The sequence below is a fragment of the Ischnura elegans genome, chromosome 12 (assembly GCF_921293095.1).
Source record: "Ischnura elegans chromosome 12, ioIscEleg1.1, whole genome shotgun sequence".
NCBI classification, from domain to species: Eukaryota; Metazoa; Arthropoda; class Insecta; order Odonata; family Coenagrionidae; genus Ischnura; species Ischnura elegans.
In genome coordinates this window covers 56,799,794-56,818,198 of record NC_060257.1, presented here as the reverse complement: position 1 = coordinate 56,818,198, position 18,405 = coordinate 56,799,794, and the positions used below count along the sequence as shown (strand labels likewise).

Here is an 18,405-nt window from a genome sequence, read left to right as displayed (position 1 = left end):
AATCTTAGGATTGTCGCCTTAAAATGATGATGATAATGATGAGAGATATAATGTAATTTGTTCCTAGCAATGCGCCATCTTCTTCATAAGTGGCTTTAGCATTTAATAAATAGACAACTATTCCGCCATATTCCTAACGTATTCCATCCACACACTTTGGTGCACATGTTTCAAATTGTTCCTAGCTGTTGGTATCTAACTTTTCATGATTGTATAGTGTTGAAGATGAAAAATGCCTCTCGTCATCCCTACCGATGTAAAAAGATGGCCGTTTTTTTCTAGTTATGATTGCTCATGAACAGAAGACGAAGTGATTGATTGAAAATTATTTCATAGCTATATATTGAGTATACTTATGGTGTACTTTCGACATAATCGCCTCGGCGATTGAGGAATCGGTCGACCCTGTGGACAAGCTTTATTATACCTTCTTCATAGGATGTTGCCGCCAATGACTTCCAATGAAGTTTGCCTTTGTCCTGAAGCTCATTGACCGTTTGAAAATGCTTTCCCCCTTGCCAAATATTCATTTCAGCGTAAAGATGGAAGTAACACGGCACTGCGTCGACATTGCACGGCTTATGATAGAAAATTCCCCATTGAGATTGCACAAGGGCAGTTGAGCTGCATCAGCGCTAAGATGACGGGTGTTGTTATGGATCAGAACACTTCCAGAAGTCGGCATGTCTCTTCTTTTGTTTTGAATGGGAATGGGCGTAATTTTTCACACTAAGCAGCTGCATTCAACGCAAAAATTCTCTTTTATTGGCATTAAGATGAAGGTATGTATATGCTCATAACCGCCCTCGCATTTCTAGCCTGCCGCGTGAACTTCGGTGAAATATACATGAATTGCCAAGAGAAAAAATTCCCCTGCACCAAGAATTGAAACAATTGTCAATTCAATTTCTAAATAATTTATAAGAACCTGAATAGCTTAGTGGTCTGCACAGTGGTCCAACGGATCCGGGTTCGATTCTCGGTCTAGAATATTTTTTCTCATGGCAATTCATGTATATTCCTACCGATACTTGGCCCTTACTATTGGATTTATGTTAAATAGGTGGGCTTTTCTGAATAGAAAAGAACTAATAAAGAACCCTATAGAGTTCCAAAATGTGACGCGAATGACGGAGGGGTAAGAAAGGAACCTTACGGAATTTTGAGTCTTTCAACTGCGTATAAGGTTTGTCTGCGGATTCTGGGTTCAAGCCTGCAGGTTGCAGCCTTTCGACACCTCGGAGCGTAAGTTCTGGCTAGGCGTGATTCCAATAGGAAAGGAATATGGTAGTTCCCTTCATCAAAGAAAACGAAATGCATTGATTGCGATTCATTATCTACCATTAGTGCATTCATAATATGCAAATTATTTGGTTTTAGAAATCCCAGTTTAGACGAATGTTGATGGTCAATTTTAACCTCATTTGAAAAAGGCCAGATTGGCACCCATGCGATGCCACTCCACGTGACGTCACAGGGGCATAGATTCTACACGAGTAGATTGGAGTTACATCGTCCGAGATTACCAATTCATGCATGAGGCACAGAGCTCGGGGAAACATCTCTTCATAATCACCTATTAAAACTGGCTAAGGTCGGAAAGTTTCCTTCGTCTGATAGGGTATTGATAATCCTTATTTAAGCCAAGCTCTACCAGCTAGCAGGGTACTCTGCTACCTGCTAGCAGCCTGCATCGTAGCGACGCTCATAGCCTTGCACCAAGGTGGCCTCACATAGCGGCAGGCGGAACCAGAATGACGACACACGGACTTTTCTCAGCATTCATACTTTGTCGTCGCGTTTTCGCGCGCTTGAAATTTTTCACTTTACATTTAATCGCGAAAAATAGATATCGTCATTTCAAAATCTAAAATTGTGAAATACGTAGTCCAGGAGTAATAATATTTCGATTTCGGCAGTAAAAAAATAATAGGAAACCACCCTTGTGGGGTGACTCAAAAAATTCTTCATGCAAACCTACTTCAAATATGCTTTAGGATAAGTTTATAGATATTGTGTACTGGTAAAGTTTCTCTTTCTTGGAGGTGCAAACACGCAATAATATTAGTACTAATTTTAAATCCGTAGAGGTGACGTAGACATTGAAATATGCCAATAAAAAAACTAAATACAAATTTTTAAAAATGCAAATTACAAAAGTGCAATTTACAAAATATAATATGGTTTTTACAAATGAATGAGAAATTAGTTCTCACTGTATTCAAAGTATTCATCTATTCTCTTAAATACCTATTCAAAGTAGGAAATCCTTGGCTAGTTTCTTTAAATTGCTAATTGCGGTAACCTCTTTTAATTTGTGCGATAGGTGATTACAAATATTTGCGCGAGCAAAGTTTGGGTCATTTTTAGTGAGACGTGAATTGAACATTTTTAGGAGGACAACATTGTTTTCACGCCTAGCATGGCAGCTATACTGTGAGGATACAGTTGGTTTCTGTTCACAAAGGATGAGCAATGCAAAATATAAACACGGGAGGGAGTGTAATTATTTTGAATGATCTGAATTAGGGTTTACCATATCCTCTTACAGAATTTCCAAATTATTTCAGTGGTACTGCAGTTTGGCAGACCAAAATGTCTTTTATTCACAAGTGTAAGAGCATAAGAACTCAATGATTGATTGTATGGACAGAATAAAACGACACCTGACGTTCGGCAATGTTTTTATAAGTAAGGCGAATCGTATATTCAGAGATAATCAATCTTAAACCCATTCTTCCTTGGAGGCCTGGCAAGTCAAAAGGATGAAAAGGTAGGTATATTTTGTATTCCCCCTTTGCTCCAAGGGAGTTCCTTAAACAGAAGCTTTCACTCACATCCGTCAAACTAGTTTCTGTCCCTTGAAAAAAAAGAAGAACAAATTACGCCCCTCGCTGTGAGGAGACCAAGATCCCCCTGTTAGATGGACGTTACGAATTCCTATGCGAAAATCAGATGGATCGAGTTCACGGTCGGCCTGAAGTTCTTTTGCTTTCGGAATTATAATGGCTGTAATATTTTAGTCTATCCACTCATAGATAGAAATATGTGTAAATCGCACTTTCATTTTTATTTTATCGCACTTTCAATAACAGTTTATCGTATTTTGTAGCGTCTATTTTTTATTTTCATAATGAGGTAGATGACGATGAAATGTAGTGAAACACAGTTATGTGACAAAATACAGCATATTTTTAATTATTATGTTGTAGAACAATAATAAATTAAGGAATAAGACATTTAGTGGCGGAGGTGTAGTTTGTCCGCGCCCACTTGTAGTTCGCGGCCACGTAGAGTCCCAGCCAACTAGCAGCTGGCCAGTCGCTCACTTGCTTTAAGCGGTGAGTGTCGGCAGAGCATTTAAACAGCGCTCGGCGCAAAATGTATGAATTTTGCCGTCGAAAAGGCAAATTTGCGTAAAATTATCATAAAAGTCCAGTCATCGCATCTCTGTCGCATTTATTTGCGCACATCGCACCTATATCGAATTTATCGCATTTGCGATTTTCACGCATCTCTACCCGTAGAGGATGAAAGTAGGATGTCTGTTTGTCTGTCCGCTATGTATTTCCATACGGCTGCACGGATTGCGACCACAGTTTGTACATAGATGACATACTCCTAAACTCCGTAATGCTACTTCCGGTTACGTCCAACGCGTCCTTTGTGTCGTTTTCTCATTACCATTTATTACGACGCATCATACAAACTCTTTGGTTGGCTACCCTGCCAGGTAGGCACAACTATTGACATGTATTACAATGTAAGCTAGTTTCACCACACGTGCTACACCTTGTACGCTGATAATTAAATCGTAGTTCCAGCTTTTTATGATTTTATCATGCCCAAAGCTACTGGATTATGATTTATATTTTAACAAAGGGAAGCTGTATTGCTTCGTAATAAATATTTCAGAATAGGATTCCAAAAAGACACATCCTCCATCTTGTATCATGCGGGGTAGAACTTGAATATAAAACTTCATATATTCTTGTCATCTTTGATGGATACTTCGTTTGAGAAAATACCTTCCGAAAGCAAGTAATCATATAGTATCTTCAATGCTTTTCGTTAAATGTGACGATGTATTTCCTATATTTAATCTTCATTATAAATATTTAGCATTTCTATTTAGTATTTATTTATTTCATTCTTTAAATTCTTCACGAATATCTTCTCCTGCTAATTCGTACAAGCCATCACCTTCCTCGAGAAACATCGGTAGCATTTTTAGTTGACCTCCTTTTAAGTTTTACTCCTGCAGCGCCATTTAATGATTCATTGAGAAGCTATAGCAGTATTTGTTTTGTTTCAGGAGTCGTTTGCTTGTCTGTGCATGCAAACCATAATGTCCGCGACAATCGTTGATCCCGCCAGCTTTGAAGTGCGTTATGTTATAAATTCTTGTATGCAAAAGGATTGTTGGCCGCTGAAATTCAACGGGGGTTATGCCTAGTTTATGGAACTACAGTTTCCTCTTCTTGTACTTGAAACAGTGGCTCGATGGACTACGTAACGTTTTAAAACTGAGGAGGAACTCAGGAACAGCATTGCCACTTGAGTGGGTTGAAAAGGGGTGCAAGTGATTTCTCTTTTCTATACAGAGTAGGTACAGAAATTAGGTGTAGAAAACAAAGGAGATCAATTAGCTGTTTAGTAGTGCATTTGATTTTCCACTATATGTCAGCACAGATCAGAGACTCACTCGTATCCCTTGGCAACCAAGTTTTTATGCCTTTCTTCTAACAACTAACTTTATCTAACTCTGTTGAGGAAAAAACACTTGTACTCCTTGGTCTCCAACCCACTCAATTGTTTTAACTCTCAGGCGGCAAACTTTTATGAAGAGGGGCTAAAGAAGTTGGTGGAGCGGTACAAAATATGCTTAGAATTAAACGGCGATTATGTAGAGAAGTGAAGTAGGTGTGTAGGTAATTAAAAGTGCATATAAAATGTGGTTCATATGGGTATATTTTTTCCTGTGACCTTACTTTAAAAATATGCCTCGTACATGCAGTAGCACTTCCTGCCCTTATCGTATCTTGTATACGCCCATTCAGAATTCCTTTAGGTCGTGCCTCTGCAGCATGATGCCCTTGCCATTCAACGCACGTATCGCCAATGGCAGAGGCAATCTAAGTTGCCGGTGGTCTTCTTAAATAAAAAAGGCACTAATTGTCTTCGGTACTTGGTAACTTTTTTAAGGCCAGAGTGAGGTGAATCACCTCTAAAAAGTATCCAGATCTTATTATATGCCGCTTTATTGGCGGTGTGGAGGTAGAATAACGTCACAATAAATGCTCTCTCTCTTGAATTAACGTTTTTTTTAATATCGCAGGCGTTGTGATCACGTTAGATTTTCGGGCGACTAAATCCGACAAAAAAACTACGTGATAAAAGGTGATAAACTATCTTAATTTTAAGCAATCGAAGAAACATGTACAGTAGGCTCGTGTCTAGCAAAGGGATGGTTTCTTCTATGAGTAAATATAAACAAGAAGAATAAAGGTGAGGGTAAAATCTTCTCGGGATTCCCACCGAGTTAATTTTTCCATAATGGAAGTTTCAACCTCCGATTCGGAGCTCATCCTCAGGGCTGAAAATCATCAGGGAATCAACAAGGATAAAGAATAAAGGTTGCTTCGAGGTAATTAAATGCTGAGGCCAGCATTGATGCCATAACTTCAACTGTATCTATGCGAATAGGAGATGTAAATAAAATTCTTATAAATAAATTTAATTTATATATAATATTTCTCTTTCTTCGTGATTATTTGATAAAAAATAATTATAATAAAAAATAAACCACTGAATCGAAATAAACAAATTGTAAACTCACGTCATCCTCATTGACCCTCTGCGTGATATCTGCTTTTCACATTTCAACCTTGGTTCAATATACGGTATACGGAAATCACTCTTGTATCTAATTGTTAATCCGAAGTTTTACCAAAGATGCCATCGAGTTTCAATAATGGCGTCGAGCCAAAATACATCGGCAAAAATGACTTGATATACTCTCACGGAGAAATTAAGTTAGAACGCCGTACATCCAGCTGTAATAAGAAGAAAAACGTACGTTAAATAGTTTTTTATGTTGAATTTATTTTGCGAATAAATTATAAATAAATCAGGGAATATCATATCCATAAGAAGAGCATCGGATCACGTTTCATTCATGCTCGTACATGCACATATTCTATCATACATGACTATCCCCCTTAATGATGAAAACGTACTTACATGACTTTTGTGAAGATAGATACAGTCTTGCGATTAATTTAACCGTGAATCTTAATTTCTCCGTGAGAGTAAACCAAATTATCATGCTTGATTCATGCTGCATTCATGATCTTCGGATGTAACGCGGTATCCGCTTTAGTTAATGTACACCCCGAAACTTTGATGGACCGTTTTCTGCCTAAAAAACCCGATCAGGTTCTACGAATAACTAAGTGTCTAACCTTTGGTAAAATGATACTAATATTACATGAGTATTCTACCGATTAAGGTGGGTTTACATGGAGTACTTGAGAGCAATGCTGAGAGCCTCCCCTTCCTTCAAGCACTTCTCTCTTCAATTCACAATAAGGCCGAATCCTTTTCATTCCCTAAAAATCCTATTCTCTTCCTTCCCCTCCCTCGTTTACCTAACATTCCACCCCATAGCACTATTTTCAGCATCCCCTCCCCGTTCAGTATTCCCTCCATTCATACCTTCTGTCTCCTCCGAATCTCATCTAGAAGCTGCCTCTTATCACCCACCATGTCCAGCACTACGTCGTTCCTCTTCCTCTCCGCCAACTTCATCTTATCCGTTATTCTCTACAACGTATATTACGAACGAGTGATTCGTCGCAAAAAAGGCGGCTCTTAACTAATCATCTTAATCGTACAATATGCATATGACAGAGCTAAATAGTTGAATTGGAACGTGTAAAATAAAATGTAACTGGCTATGGTTTATTTGTGGTTATAGTGAAGTCTGTTTACGAATTTGTTGGTAACATATGCGTTTCATTAACTTGATGAATTGGAAGTTTCGAGGGCCCAGAAGAGTAAATTGAGCGGACGGAAGAGTTTGGACACCGCCACACGTAACTGCCTAACATAGTTTTAGCACTGATATTAACATCTCCGCCGCTCTCAGTACTCGCTCCATCCAAACCCTCTGTCTCCTGCGCATCTCATCTAGATTCTGCCTCTCCTCGCCCACCATGTGCCCACTCCTCGCCCACTTCGTCGGTTCTTTTCCTTTCCGTCCACTTCAACTTCTCTATTCTTCTCCACTCTACTTTTAAAAAAGTACAGGAACCCCAAATAACATCGACAAAGAAATTTTTAATAACATTTGATGGTTTGCTTGCAAATAATTAGGGTAAATTTTTCCGGGATTCCCACCGGCTAAAATACTCCATTCTGGCCGATTTTTCGACCTCTGAAAATGTCTGATTGCTCGATAAACTTCTTCTTTTTTTACAACTGAATGCGCGTGATGCATCCTCTTTGTATTACATCCTGTATTTTGAGTTTTAAAATTTTGCCGAAGAAGTTTATCAGAGGCATTCCAGATCATCAAAGATACCAGTAAGTAATCGTTAAAGATTGGTGCGGTTTTGAATATAGTTTAAATGAAAACAGAGTTAATTACAGTTTCGAATGTCTTTTTTTCATTTTTGTCCATCATTAATAAATTTTAACATGAGCAGATGTCAATGTGTATATTGCTCGTTCCTCAATTATGGGTATATATAGGTATTAGTAAAAAATATTTATTAGAAAAATAAAATTGGAATTAATGCGTAAGCAAAAATCATTAGAAAAAAGTACATTAAAAAAACATGATTAGAAATTTTTTTCATGATTGAAGCTCTCGCGGCTCATGAAGACTACAGAGAGACATGCGGGTGTATGCCATGTGATGTATCGGTAATTGCCCCGACATTTCGTGACCGACTGCTGGTCACTTCTTCATGGGAATGGTGCTAGAGTTTGGTTCTGCTGCCTTCTTACTCTCCCACCTGAAATAAAATTTGTATGTCTCTCTAGAAATTATTGTATAGAAATATTACATCCAAAAAATTGATCGGGAATCTCACTATTAGCTTTTTAAGGGGAATATGTTGTTTTCATACGCAGTTTCTTAATTACAGATGGAAACAGGAAATCCTACGTAAGAGTCCATGTAATTTTGGGCGCGATCCGTCGTGAAAAGAAGCTAGTGTCCACCCTTTACTCCCTCTCATGTGTACACGCCTCACGTCCGCGTTATGTTTATACGGAGTTAGCACCTCTATCCAAGGCGGAAGAGTAATATCTTCCAAACCACACGGGGTCTCCTCCGTTGCTTTTTCATCCTTGCCATCTTCCCACCCTGTTCCTTATTGCTGCGGTCGAAGAGGAAAGTTCGGCGAAGGATGGGGGGGGGGGGGAAGGAGAAAGGAGGTGGAGTGAGAGAGAAAGCATTTTTTTCGGTTGAGCAATGGCGATGGAAGAAGAAAGAATAGGAGAGGTAGAAGGAGATATAAAAAAAACGGTGGGAGAGGAATGATGGGGCGGTCAGTGAGTTCGAACCCACCTCACTCAGGCTATAAAAAGGCCTGGATGCACCCGCCGAAGGAGCAGAAAGAAGGAAGGTGCGCGTGGACCAATATCACCCGAAAAGTTTTTCCAGAGTCGGAGGTTATCGCCAAAGAGAGGAGACAGAAGGAATCATGCTGAAACTCGTGAGTGTCCTGTCCATACCTTATTGAAGGGTCAATCAATTTCAAATCATCCAGGCAAGGTTGCTCGACATTTTTAATTTTCCTGATTTTTTTATCATATGTTGCCTACAAGTAGACAATCACAAAACACTATTCGAAAAATATTTACTAGCCACACTTTTTTTTAAGTACTTACACATACTCTTACTTCAAAGTAATGTTATGAAGGATTTGGTGAATGCATGTCTCCCTCGTGACATTTCGTGTTCCCGTTTGGCCAAATATCCCTCTTAATTTATCGCTTTGATGTTCTCCGTGTCGCTCTTAAAGATATGAGTGGGCTGGAAGCCAAGGAGTAAAAGTCATTTCTTTTTTTATATACAGAGTTAGGTACAGAAATTAGGTATCGAAACGAAACGAGATCGCCTCAATATTTAGCAGTGCATTTCGATACCTCCACTGCACAAACAAATTCTCCAAACTTCGGAAGTGAGCGTTCATGTTCCGGCTACTGCCAGCTGAGCGGATTCGTATTGTTGGGCTACTAGATGAGCGGATTTGATTCGGTGGGTGGTTGTTGAGCGTTTGTGCCGTGTAGGTGTCGATTTGATTTTCCACTCGATGTCAGCACAGAACTGAGACACACTCGTATCTCTTGGCAACCAATTTTCGTGTATTTCTTCCAACAATTAACTTCACCCAACTCCGTAGAGAAAAAAATCACTTGTATCCCTTGGCGTCGCACCCATTCATATCTATTCTAAATTACCCTAACTATCAAAGCCTAGCGCGTAGCTTCCGGGGAGCGGATAGGTTTGTTGGCTTCCCATCCCACGTTCTAGGGTTCCAATCCCGGTGTAGACTTATCACTTTTTTACCTGATTCCTGCTTGAGTGCCTCGTTGAGGGCACTTAAAGTACAGCACTCTGTTCGTGGGATACTAAGTCGTGATCCCCTAGGCACCTTTCATTAAGAGCAAGCTCATTCCAATGGAGGGTTTCTCTCCACCCTCCCCTTCCTATCCTTCCCTCGTGACGCCATTGACCTTACCTCTCCGTCTCCTCCTTCAAATATCATACCATACGTTTAATTTCGTGTTTTAAGTCTTTTGGTGCCTGGTTTATGGTAAAAAAACTTGTTAGAGTTATCACTATTTTGGGGAATTTACTGAGTACCCAGAGGACACACTTATCAACTCTAATTTGTATCTCAAATTAAAAAAAGCTAAATCGGGGAAAACATCCAAACGAAATTCTTAAAATTGAGATACAGACAAATGTTGGCAAGGGTTTGATCTACATGAACTTCAAATATCAACTCCATAGAAGCCGCCTTTACATTCTAATGTCATTACTTCAATAAGGCGCTCATGTATCAATATAGCTTGGCTTTTGAACGAAGGGTCCTAGCCTCTAATACCCGGTGAAGCTTACAGAAATAGTCTTCAGCACGTTAAGTTCCCTAGGGATAAGAACTGCCCCCTCCTTAAACTGAATGTGTGATGTTGAATGCCGGTGGCTTAATCTAGGGTGAGCTCTATCCTCACCTTTCCAACTTAACCTTTAGGTTGAGTCACTGAGAGAGTGAGTGGGAGGTTTACTCAGGATTGGGTCCGAACTCAGTACCCTCACGATGCCCTCTTCTACTAAGATCAAAATTAAAATTCAGTGGAGGCCCTCAGAGCAATCATGTGATTCGAAGGGTTCTAACAGTCAGTGGTATTTGTTTTTTTGTGTAGAGAATTTTATTTGGGGGTTTCTGGAAGCTTCATCGGAGATTGTAACCTACTAGGCCTCTTCGGTAAAAAGCCAAAATATATTGATTCATGAGCATCTTATTGAAGTAATAACATTAGTATGTTACGGTGGTTACGTACTCCTAGTTCCGGATTACTAGACCGGTATATTCAAATTTCTTCATAACTTAAGTGAATATCTTCAATTTTGCAGGGCACATTAAACCTAGAGCACTATTTATTTAGTTTTACTTTACTTACAGCGGTACATTTAGTAAAATGAGGAATGTTGCTATTAAAAGGTGATCTCTATAAAAGGTTATGTGGAAAATACTTGCTATCTACGGGAACAGGAAAACCCCATAATAGTTTATTGTTTTATGCGAAATTTCACTTAAGTTTTAAAGCTTTCATGCGTACATTATACATGATGAAGTTTAATAAACCATCTACACTTTTTCTAGTCGAAGGTATAATCTGTAGTAAATGTAGCGTGATAGATAGTGGCGTTTTTACTCTTTCTCTATAAAGGACGATATGTTTTTTTTGTATTGTCTTACTATTGTAATCCTCTGGAACTCAAAAACTATTCCTTACGTTGCAAAAGGAAACATTCCAATAGATTTTTCTCTCTTTTTCGTCGTTTTCTTACTACTGTGGTTTCCTGGTTCTCGAAAAATATTCCTTCAGCAACAAAAAAAATTCCACTAGATTTTTCAAAGCTCAAAAATTATCTTCTTTCCATTGGAGATTTCCATTTGTCATCGAGAAAACCTGGATATCTTACTCTTGTTATAGTATTATCTCTTCATAAATCTCGTCTATCTTCGCCTTTTTATTTACATTGTGGCTATCCTAAATCTCTGAGAACGTCAGATACTAATGGCGCTTTCCATGGGAGAATTTACAGAAGACATTTCCATTCAGGTGTTCCAGGTGAATTTAGCATAATATATTTTATACCATCTCACGGGACGGATCATCATGTTTCTTCCTAATGATTAAGACCACTACCTGTTTCACTGCTCTTCCTTAGGTCCGCTATCATGATTTTTCTGTTGTGAATTCCTCCAGAAACATTCCTCATGTTCAAGGTTACGTGAGGTCATATCAGGTCAGGCTCCAATCAAAATTTCCCCACGGAAATTCTTTCGAAATTGGTTGTTCATTTCCGATTGCGTTTTTTTTTTGTTTTTTTTTTTTTTTTATCCCCCGAAATTACTCACCCAAAGTGTTTTAAGGCTACTGGCATGGGGTAGCCACGAAACAACTCATTAATTGGGAGGTCCGATGAAGCCGGAAGCATCGCGGATTAATATGTTTTTGTTTTTTTTTAACCGTTTTCTTGCGTCGCATGTGATTCTCAGCTCAACTTTACATTCAATGCTTCAGCATCAGGGCAATCATGTGCTTTGAAGAGTTCAAACAGTGAGTGGTGTTCAGTCCCAATTTCACCAACTCCGACAAAAATTTATCCCGTGATGAAGATAGGGAAAAATAAGCCCAATTCTGATTACTGCCCTTTCAATTACCACATAATATGATGTTATGTGACTAATCAGATTGGACAGAAATTGACTGATTGGGATCTTCCGATTATTTTTCAATTTTAAACAGCCGTTACACGAATGTAGTTACACTTAAAAGCACTTAGCCATGGATTTATTTTTGAGTGGTAGTAGTGTTCATTTATGGACTTCTTCGAGGCAATGGTCCATTTCATAATGCCTTTTCCTGTCATAACTTATTCAATTTTGTAGCTATCGCTTTTCATTATTTCTTTATAGTTTCATTGAATTGAATTCACCAGATGAATCATTCAGTCACTATTATGTAGATGTCATTTATTCGATAAAAAATGACGCCGCTTATTTCTTCTAATTAGTTCTTGACACTTTCTCCTGCTGCACCCTTTTATGCATATTTCCCGAGCAAGCCCATAATACTGCTGGCTCTTAGATAGGACATGTCACACATTCAATAGTGAGATATTATCGTGGCTATGAGGATTTCTAGTTTCTTCCTATCTGTTTCGTTTTCTTATCTCTTCAATTACACATCTTGCCTCGCATTCGTACAGTGGCTCGCGTGACATTGTAGATTTAAAAATTGACTATGCATCAGTAAATATGCGTAACTTTTTGGTCGCAAATTTAACTGGCGAACCGAGCCCCTGTTTTCTTAATCTCTCATGATTGTCCTCAAGGAATGATGCAGCTTCCCAATGAGTCCTATATACCTACACGATAGATCCTCACTCACTCGGCGATTCAGCGTGAAGTTTGGTTTGAAGTGATGAGGCTAGGCCCTGCCTAATATTCATGTGTGCGATACCATATATTCAGAGTATTCCATTTTCTTCCGCCAATTCTGTTTCCTCTAGGATTTTTCTGCGTGCCAGAGGGTATCACCCGGCATATCGGACGTAGGTAAAGTAGGTAAGGGGCATCTCATCAACGAGGCCTTTTCGTCTCAGAAACATATCGTGAAATTTTATCTGGAAAGGAAATAGATTCAACGGTATCTTCGAGCTTTTTTCGGAATTTCTTAACGGTTGATCCGCTTTAATGGCAATATTTATACCTCTACTGTTCCATTTGTACCCTGAGTATCTCCGACGTTTAGGATAAGGATGAGCCAAGTGTACTCGAGGACAGTTTCCCGACGAATACTTGGAGAAGTACTCCAACTATTAGGCAGATATATATGGGATTGAGGTGAAGGCTGTTGAATGATTCCGTGAGCACTTGATTACCTGGATGATAATTTGAGGGTAAACTCGACGTACATCAAAGAACTGGGTTACTTCGAGGATTTGATGGCTGAGCGAATACTTACGTGCCTTCTGTAAAAAAGAAATTATTGAGAAGACTAAAGTCCGAGGAAAGCTACCACCGTGCTAATGATTCAATGACAGAATATCTAGCCTTTTGGGGGTATAAGGATTACCTCATAAATTCAATGACTGGAGAGCATAACAAAAATGATCTATAATTTAGTTCACTTATAGTAAAAGAAGGTAAAGAATTGCTTTTTAAGATGAGATTTTAAGTAATTGGAGGCATATCATTTCTTTACTTGATTTGATGCTTGGAAACTAAAAATTCCCATACTTAGAGAGTTATATTAATAATATTAATAAAACCATGTATGTATTTGTCAAGATTTTACTCGCATATATAGATGAATTATGGGTACTTGTATAATACTTGGGTACTTCCCTGGTTTCTACAATCCCTCCCTAGATACTCGATTACAATGAGATATGGGTACTAAAATTAGAATCAACGAAGTTCGAGTACATTTGAAACTCTAGCGGGCAAATCCGGCGGAAATAAACATCCCTGAGGGGAAAATATCGCCATCTACGAGATAAAACCGAGGAAGAAATACCAAAAAAAACAAAACTTAATAATCCATGAATATTAAAATATATTCTGAATACCTTCACCTCAGAAATGGATCTATTTGTTTCTGTAAAAGGATCTGCAGTAGCCAAAAACTATGAAAAGTGTCACTTTCATCGCTGGGGTGCTGCTTTTTTTATTTTATCCCCAATCTGTGAATTTCGCAGACCGAAGTTACCCCGGTGTCGTGGAAAAGTACAGTGAATACATTTAAATGCGTATTTTGTTTAAACTATCGGTTATGTACTTGGGCTTAACATTAATTGATTGATCTTAGTTGAATATATATTCAGCTTAACTTTTAGCAATAAACGATTACATTCCCTGTGTAGGGCATCTCTTGTGTGCTAATACGTTTATTGACAAGTAACCTAGCGACTGGAGCGCCACCATTTACGGCGACCGGCGGGAATCAATTGAATCGCGGTAGTGGAGAATCCTGTTTACTGATGCTTCAGACGAAATGCCTGAGCAATGTTACATCAGCTTCAAAGAAAAACACTCAGTACTCATGATGCATTCAGCTCAGTTTCAACTACGCCTTATTTCCCAGAAGACATGCATGCATTTAGGATGTGCCTTATAGGTAGGGACTACTTTCCATCAAACGGACTCGGGATCAAGTCCCGACGGATTTGAAGATTTTACTTTTCTCCTAAACCCCAACGTAGGTCCAAGTTTTCTTTTTCACAAGCCAGTGTCTTTACATCAGTCTACCTTCTTCTTGATAAAATCCCTTCTAAGTATCCTTTTCACGGTCTACCTTTTCCAGCAGGACCCATGGCCGTATTTGTAAACAGTACTGTTAACCCTGCCACCAATTCTTCATAGTCTTCCACGCTGATGATTTCTATCCGAGATATTTAATTAATTCGCCTTCTACAGCACCCCATTTCAATGTATTCCAGGTTTTTCTTCTCTGCTTTTCTCAGAGTCCAAGTTTCCAAGCCATAGTTGCACATACAATTAGTATATTTTTTTAAATAAGTCTTTCTGGATTGATAGAGAATCATTTTTAGGTACTAAAAGAGTGTTTATGGAGGACAATCAAAGCACATCGAACCCTCGTATTCGGACTTATGGCAATTATTTTAATCGTCTTTGACCTTTATTTACCAGTGCTTATGTCTTTGTTATTAGCACCAAAAGCAATCAAACCCTCAATTATCGCTGGATCATAGTAAAGATCTTGGGTCCATAATCCGTATGTGTATAAAACATAACTTGGCTAAGAATCGTATGCGACGCTGATAAAACGAAGAAGAAAATCCACGGAGGAGTCGATAAAGCTGGAAGAATCCACGATTCTTCCAGTTTTATCGACTCCCCCTTTAATTGACCTTGCGTGATACATTCATTCGTACACGTGTAATGTAAGACTCCTTGAGGCGTAGAATTAAGGGGAAAAAACGATGTAGAATGATCCAGAAGTTCGTCGTGACCTTCACACGCAATTTGCACGTGGCGAATTTCCATTTTTTTCCGGACTCAAGATCTTGAACTTGAGGAATATTTTTGGCAGAGAAGAATGTTCGACCGTGCTCACTTTCTATAAATGAAACGATTACGCGGAATTCATTTTTACTAATGCCTCCTTTAAAATTGATTTTTACGGTATTACCTTGCTATAAATATTTTCATGCATTAAAATTTAACCTTACAATCTATGGGAATCTGAATGATCGTCAACGTGTATCATGATTTGAGGACCCTAGAAGCCGAGGGTTGGAAGTGAAATTTTGGAAACAAGCGCAGATATGAATGAAAAATGATTAAAGGGATACCAAGTCTAAAGCAATGTCCCTTTTAGGCCTCTTGTACCGTTTCACTGAAATTAATAACCCTCAGGCACTAAGCCCCCCACCACTGCAGATTCTTGTTGTCCTTATTTTGTAAAAATATTTCTTGTTTCCACTTGTTATATATTGTTTGCTTGTCCTCTAATTTATGTATTTTTATCTGGCCACTATAAAATGGCAACTGTATGCTGTATGTGGTTCTCTTTCTTTAAAATTAAAATAAATAAAATACACAATATTTTTGAAACAAAGTTATAAAAGTGAAACACAATATTTTAAATGGTGGAGAAAATTTTGTGACAAAATTTTAACCCTGGTTAGCTGATGCCAGTAGGGACCATAATTACTAACGATGTTTCAGTCGAAAACTCATAATTTTTTAATAACAGAAACTTTGAGAATGCCCTCCGATTGGCCACGAGTTTGCAATGTTGTCTGATGCTCTGGACAAAGGCAAAGGCAATTCCAGGCAAATAATAAGAAGTCATGAGTTGTCCAGTGCATCCGGCAACCGGGCAAACTCGCGACCAATCCGAAAGCTTAGCTCAAAGTTTTTGTCATTAAAAAGTGGTGCGTTTTCGAACTAAACAACATTGGTATTTTGCCTCTTTCTGGCATCAGCTACCCAGTGTTAAAATTTGATGACATAATTTTTCCACCATGTAAAGATTCAGTATTTCACATGTATCCATTTGTTTCAGCGATATTGTGTACCCCACATAAATTATCTGCACTTACCTCCAATATTATAATAAATTCTCTCCTACCCCGTGACTACTAGGGTCCTCATTCGTATGATTCATACTGTATCGTTATTAATTTAACGTGTTCGGTACCATGGAGTAAAACTTTCGTCTTTTATATTCCCACAGGTGATCTTATCGGCCCTGCTTGCCGTAGTGGCGGCAGCTCCTGCACCACAGTACCCCATCTTCAGCCCATATCCATTCCCGTTCTATCATCATGCCGTCCCCGTACCTTACGCCACCAGGACCACGGCCGTGAGACCTTCAATCGTTCCTATCCCATACTACGTGCCATTCCCTTACCACGCGGTCGAAGCACCGTCACCAGTGGTGCCTGAACCATCCGTGGCCACCAAGACGGCTCACCCGCAGGTGACCAAGGCGACCTTCAGGGTTCCCGGAGACGTCCAGCAGGTCCAGCAACACGTCCAACCCAAGCCGGTGCAGACCTACACCCCTCAAGTCTCATCCTTTGTTCCCCCGAAGGATTTCAGCGTCGAAGATGACTCTCTGCTGTCCAGGAACCCTTCCCTTCAGCTGGCGGACCTCATCCTGACCCCAGAGCAGAAGAGGCAGTTGGAAGAAGCCGTCGCGGCCATGAATCCTCTGGAGTTCGCAGCCAGGCTGGAGGCGAACAATGGAAACGCCCGTGAAGCGATGAGGATCTTCAGCAGCTCATGAACTGGCACGACTTGGACACGATGAAGGGGATATTCGAACAGGTTAACAACTGAACATGGACGACTGGAAAATCGCCCATTGAGACACCATCCAACTCCTCTCCATGAGGACTTTTTTGGCGTTGAATTGAACCTGTGGATTTGACCCTGAGCCAACTCTCTGGAATGATTGGTACAAAGCTTCCTTTCCTGTTTCCCTGAATTTCACCTCCCTAATCCTTCAAAACCCCGTTTTATAATTTAAGAAAAAAACGATGTAATTATAAAAAATTGCAAAAAAATCGGCGCGTAATTTTGGTAATGTTTGTAGAAAATGAAAACTTTTAGAAAATAAAACTCAACTTTTTTTTACTAAAGGGTTTGTTATTTTTTTGGAGTATCCTTGTTATTACATCCCACGGCTATTATTTAGTTATTTCCAACTTTTCATTTAATTTTCCCTTCTCTCATGAATTATAATGGTGTCCAAATGATTTAATAATCACTTTGCTTAACTGATACACATAGGTTTTCTTTTTATAAAAGTAATATTAAAATTATTAAAATTATAGAAAACATAATGAACCAGAGAATCCCTCATGGCAGTTCACCTGACATAAAAAACCGATTTGGTCTTCCCTTAGTAACAATCTCCATGTGACAATTTTTAACTACCGCAAATGCAAAATAAGGTCGTTTTCAATAGTAGTATAATAGTAATTTTTTCACTTACTTTGCAAGGTGTGAGTTTAGAATTATATCATAAAAAAATAATACAGATATTCAAGACGTGGTAAGGTGAAAAAGAGCATTTCGAAAACTATAATGGGCAAGGTGATAGACTGCTCTCATGAAACGATGTTTCAGAGAACATCTGGTGAGTACATTTATTCATTTCATGTCCACTGCCTTGGAAAAATGGAGTAGAATCAAATAAGTAATTTCCTATCAGGATGTCATATTTATTTCCAATGGAATATGAAAGGAATACTACCTACCTACTCAATAAGTACCTCGTAAGTCGAAAAATTATAGCCTCCACGATTTCGAATCAACAGATTTTTTTCATAACGTTTTTATTTAAACTAGTGGAGGAGTTCAACTCGATCAAAACTCGAGTTTTCTCACAAAAAAACTGATTTTTAACAAGTGTGTGCTGGAAAAATTACTTTTCAAATGTGACGATTGTGATAACATGAAAATTTCCTATTTTATTTTTCGGACGTTACAAAATGGATAAAGTGCAGTGGACATGGGTGTTAGTTCACAATATTTAGCGCAATCTTGAGACGACGAATGCAGTTCCCCTATCCATTCTCTCCCATAGTACTTAATTACTCAAACAAGTTTCAAT

General features: G+C 38.8%; 1 protein-coding gene across 1 annotated transcript; it reads left to right on the top strand.

Annotated features, from left to right (window-relative positions):
* The first annotated feature begins 8,637 nt into the window (after positions 1 to 8,637).
* On the top strand, positions 8,638 to 17,362 carry LOC124169605. The gene is made up of 2 exons (XM_046548248.1): positions 8,638 to 8,726; positions 16,519 to 17,362. Exons 1-2 carry the CDS (start codon positions 8,715 to 8,717, stop codon positions 17,071 to 17,073), a joined length of 567 nt encoding a protein of 188 aa, XP_046404204.1. The 5' UTR covers positions 8,638 to 8,714; the 3' UTR covers positions 17,074 to 17,362.
* Positions 17,363 to 18,405: the final 1,043 nt, after the last annotated feature.